The 4,099-nt window shown below is 32.4% G+C and overlaps 1 protein-coding gene across 1 annotated transcript; it reads right to left on the bottom strand.

The window, feature by feature from the left end:
• Nucleotides 1-242: 242 nt before the first annotated feature.
• Nucleotides 243-2,032, bottom strand: CBG26015 (the record flags this gene model as incomplete). The annotated part of the gene is made up of 3 exons (XM_045244344.1): nucleotides 243-416; nucleotides 805-862; nucleotides 1,965-2,032. 3 exons carry the CDS (start codon nucleotides 2,030-2,032, stop codon nucleotides 243-245), a joined length of 300 nt encoding a protein of 99 aa, XP_045098585.1.
• Between the last annotated feature and the right edge of the window lie 2,067 nt (nucleotides 2,033-4,099).

Below are 4,099 nucleotides of genomic sequence, written 5' to 3' on the forward strand. Positions count from 1 at the left end.
TTTCTCTTCAAATTCTCGATCAAATTCAAAATTTGCGAAGAAAACAATGAGAAAAGAAAAATAATGCAAGCGCGCTCGGCGGCTAACAGCGTTCCAATTTGGGACAGTTCGACAGTCGTACCCCCGAAAATCTCAATTTTTGAAACTCTGTAGAAAAAAACAGATTTTAATAGCTGATATTGAAAGCAGGCATTCGAAAATCAAACACTGGAATTTTGAAAACAAAAATAACAACTTTTGATTCAGATTTTGCTCATTTTTCTCTGTTCGTTATTTTTATAATTTTGGTAATACAGTTTTTGAAAACTGAAGCTCCCCAAATTCCAATTTTGAAGAAAACGGAAATTCAGGAACTTTTCATTTTCTTTAAACTCAGATGTATTGGTGAATAAAAACATCCATTTTACAAAATTTTCCTGCAAAGACATAACTTCCAAAATCTAATAATCTTTTCTTAAAAGAAATCAAGCTCAAAAACTTTTTGAATTTCCCTAATTTTTTCAAAAACTCACAATAGAACTGACTGGAAAGTCTCTTTGATGGAATAAAGCCTGATGAAACGACTCAGAAATCGTGAATCTTCGAATAAAATTCATAGTAATTCTTGAGTAATTTTTGTGCTTAAACACTTTTGCACAAAGAGAATGAAAATGAGAAGTTTTGATCTTATTCTTTGAGGAAAGAAATCTGATACCTGTTTCTATTTCTCTCGACTCTCTCGAAGAGACTATTTTGTTGTGATAAGAAATATTGTGTGAGTTGAAGAGTTTCAGAGATATAAAAAGGAAGAGAATTTGAACTTACGTCTTCCCATCGGAATTGAGGCATACAGTTGTTGGCGATGAACATCTTCGAGTTGTCGCTGAAAACAAAATTTTGGATTACCTCCAAACTGATTTTTTGAAGCTAATTTTCAAAAAAAATTTCAAACTAATACACCTCTCCCTATACCGTAAACACTTAAATAGTATGCTTCCCAAACCGTCAACTTGGAGACCATATATCTCCTTTCCTGTAAAAGATATCAAGAAGTGATCAATTGATAAAATTTTTATCATAATTTCGACAATATTTTAACTCTTAGCTACTTTTTGATATCTTTTACAGGAACTGAGATGAATTGGCTCAAAGTTGAAAGTTATTAGGCATGGAACGTCGCCACTTAATTGCACTTTGAGCTCAATTATCTCGGTTCCTTTGAAAGATGTCAAAAACTGTCAACTGAAATATAGGTGATGTTATGATAAACAATATATCAGTTTCAATGATTTTGATACCTCTTATAGGAACCGAGATAATTCATTTCAAAGTTCAAGGTAGCAATTTCAACACTTTGACCCAAATATGGCATATTTTGCAAGAGGAGCAATGCTTTAATGGTTTGGGAAAAACTGATTATTAAAAATTTTTGAGAAAANTAGGTCAAGTTTAGCATAAAATTTTGTAAACAACATTACTCCTTCTCGGATGGGACACACTTTTTCTTATGGTAACTTTGTTGTGAAAGTTAAAATTGAAACCCAAATGGAACTGTATTTCAATTATCTAGATTTCAATATAGTATATCAAAAAGTGATCAGCTGATAAAATATTTTTGATAATATTAAAAAAAACATTTTATCCCTTGATAGAATTTCGATGTCTTACGAAAACTTAAAAATTGTCCACAGAACTTTCTACAAGGAAAGAAATGCGAAAAACTCGAAACAAAAAAAACAAAAAAGGTGGAGAAAAGGATTTGGGTGGAAAGCAATCTGTCCAAGATGTGCATTACTCTGTGTCATTCAAACTCGAATACTATTTCTTCGAGACGACATCTAACCAAATTATGTTCTCCGGAAAGAGAAAGAGAAGAATAGGAGAATAGGAGGACACAACCTAAAGTACGTGGAATGGATCATCCGCTCCCAAGAGAATTTAGTATTACACTTTGATATCTTTTGCTGTCATATTCTTCGTTTTACCTCCGCTCCTCATCAATTTCACTGTTGTCCTTTGAGTACTGATGTCGTCTTGGTGCTTGGAAGTTCATCTTTCTGGAGAAAATGTGATTTTTTTGCGAGAAAAGATTGATTTGTGGTTAGGAAAATGACAAGTGATTTGACAGGAAACATGTGTTGAAAATTGTGTTTGAAAAGAGCAAGATTCTTTTAAAAAATGTAAGAAGAACTTTTCCGAGTAGTTTCAAATTCAGTCCGAATTTCCGAAAGTTCTGGAAAATTTGCCTGTTTGAAAATTCATTGTGTACTCAAAAAACCCTTGCAAATTCTTACGGTAAATGCTCTAATAGGAGTCCAGCCTTACTTTTTTTTTCAGCTCAACTATCTCGGTTTTTTGAAAGATATCAAAAAGTTTTCAACAAATTTAATACTTCCTATAATATCACCTATATTTTATCAGTAAGCAGGTTGTTGATATTTCTCATAGGAGCCGAGATAACTAAGCTCACAATGACCATATAGGGCTGACATTTAGAACATTTTCGGAATTTCTCGGGAAGATTTGAAATTCAAAAATCGTTAAAATTTAGTCCTAAAAACACAAAAAAACCTAACACTCTGTTTTTTCCTGGGTAGAAATCAATTTACAATTTCACCTGCTAAAAAATTGTTTTTCAAAAGTTTTTGTCTAAAAAACTGTACAAAACCAAGAACACTTTTTTTCTGGAAAAAATCTAACTTTCGCTACAAAAAGTTAGGGTTGTCTAGCACCCTTTTTATTCCGATTTTCCAATTTCCGCTTGCTATTTTTCATGAAAATAAAAATAATATTTTAGGTGGTTGATTGAATAAGTATATCACATCATAACAAGTAATATAATTTTTAGAGTTTCAAAGAACTGAAAAAATGATCACTTTTCAAAATATTAGGTTTGAAAGAGAGAAAATCGAAAGGGTGTTTTTTTTCCAGAAACTTCAAAATTTTTCTAGAAATCGAAAAAGCAATTTTCCGGAAGTTTCCTAGTATTTTCCATATAACTTTTTAATGGATTTCAAATGGCTAAATATGGTTTTTAAAGATCATTCGAACTTGAATAAAAACAGCTAAAAAGAGAAAACTGAGTCAGAAAGAACAAAAAAAGCAAGAATAGGAGACACAAAAAAGGTGAGTAAGTTGTCCAGGAAAAAGAAGAGGAAGAGGTCAGGTATGCATCTGAAATGACTTCCATTATTTGCACTTTTCTGCTCTTTCTCTCTTTTTATACCCACCACTTCATTAGGATTCTCTTTTATTTTAGCAGGATTAGAAAAGGTAGAAAATGCGCTCTGTTGATAGAGCACCTTGAAAATAATGGAGAGTTTTGAAAGGTTCAGGAAGACAATTAAGAAACCAATTAACCATTCAATAAACAAAACGAGCACCTTTCAAATTATTTTCAAATGGGGTTTTCGATAGGAAGGCGAGAGCTCAAAAATCGTCTAAAACATATTTTTCTCGAAATCAGTTTCTGAAGAGCTCTTCATACCAGAATGGGGAAAAGTAGAGCTCATGTCTTGAAATCAGTCAGCTGGATTAACAAGATTATTCGAGATTCTTCTTCGTTTTTTTAACGGACAAAACTTTTTTCAGAGATTATCCTGGATTAAGTGCTCCACATTTCTGATTTTGATAATCTTTTATTGGTTTGTTATGTGAATAAATTGTTGTGATTTGAATAATATTTTCTATAATTTTGATTAAGCAGTGTTGTCTCATTTCAGATCTGAATGTAGAATCTTCCCGATTGACACCGTAATCTGTAGCCTCCAAAGAAAGTCATCTTCCTTTGAACTGATTTTTAGCTAACTTTTTGATGTTTTCTGCATTTCTTTAATTCAATTTCGTTCCAGAGTTTAAAGGGAATTTGTTGGGAAAATCTACAAATAAGAAATTTTAACTAAATTTTGGTATATTTTCGGCAATATTTATCCGGGATTTTTTCATTTTTTCTGATGGGTTTTTGAAATCTGTACCACCGCCAAATGTGTCGAGTAGCAGGCGGTACTCGCTAACAAAACTGATAGTGAGTAGAATAAAACTGTAACATAATAAAACTGAGCATAATAAAACCAAACTCAACAGGCCAGGACCCGGCCCACAAGCCTCACCGAGCTTGGCC

Source organism: Caenorhabditis briggsae (assembly GCF_000004555.2).
Source record: "Caenorhabditis briggsae complete genome, chrIII, whole genome shotgun sequence".
Lineage (NCBI taxonomy): Eukaryota > Metazoa > Nematoda > Chromadorea > Rhabditida > Rhabditidae > Caenorhabditis > Caenorhabditis briggsae.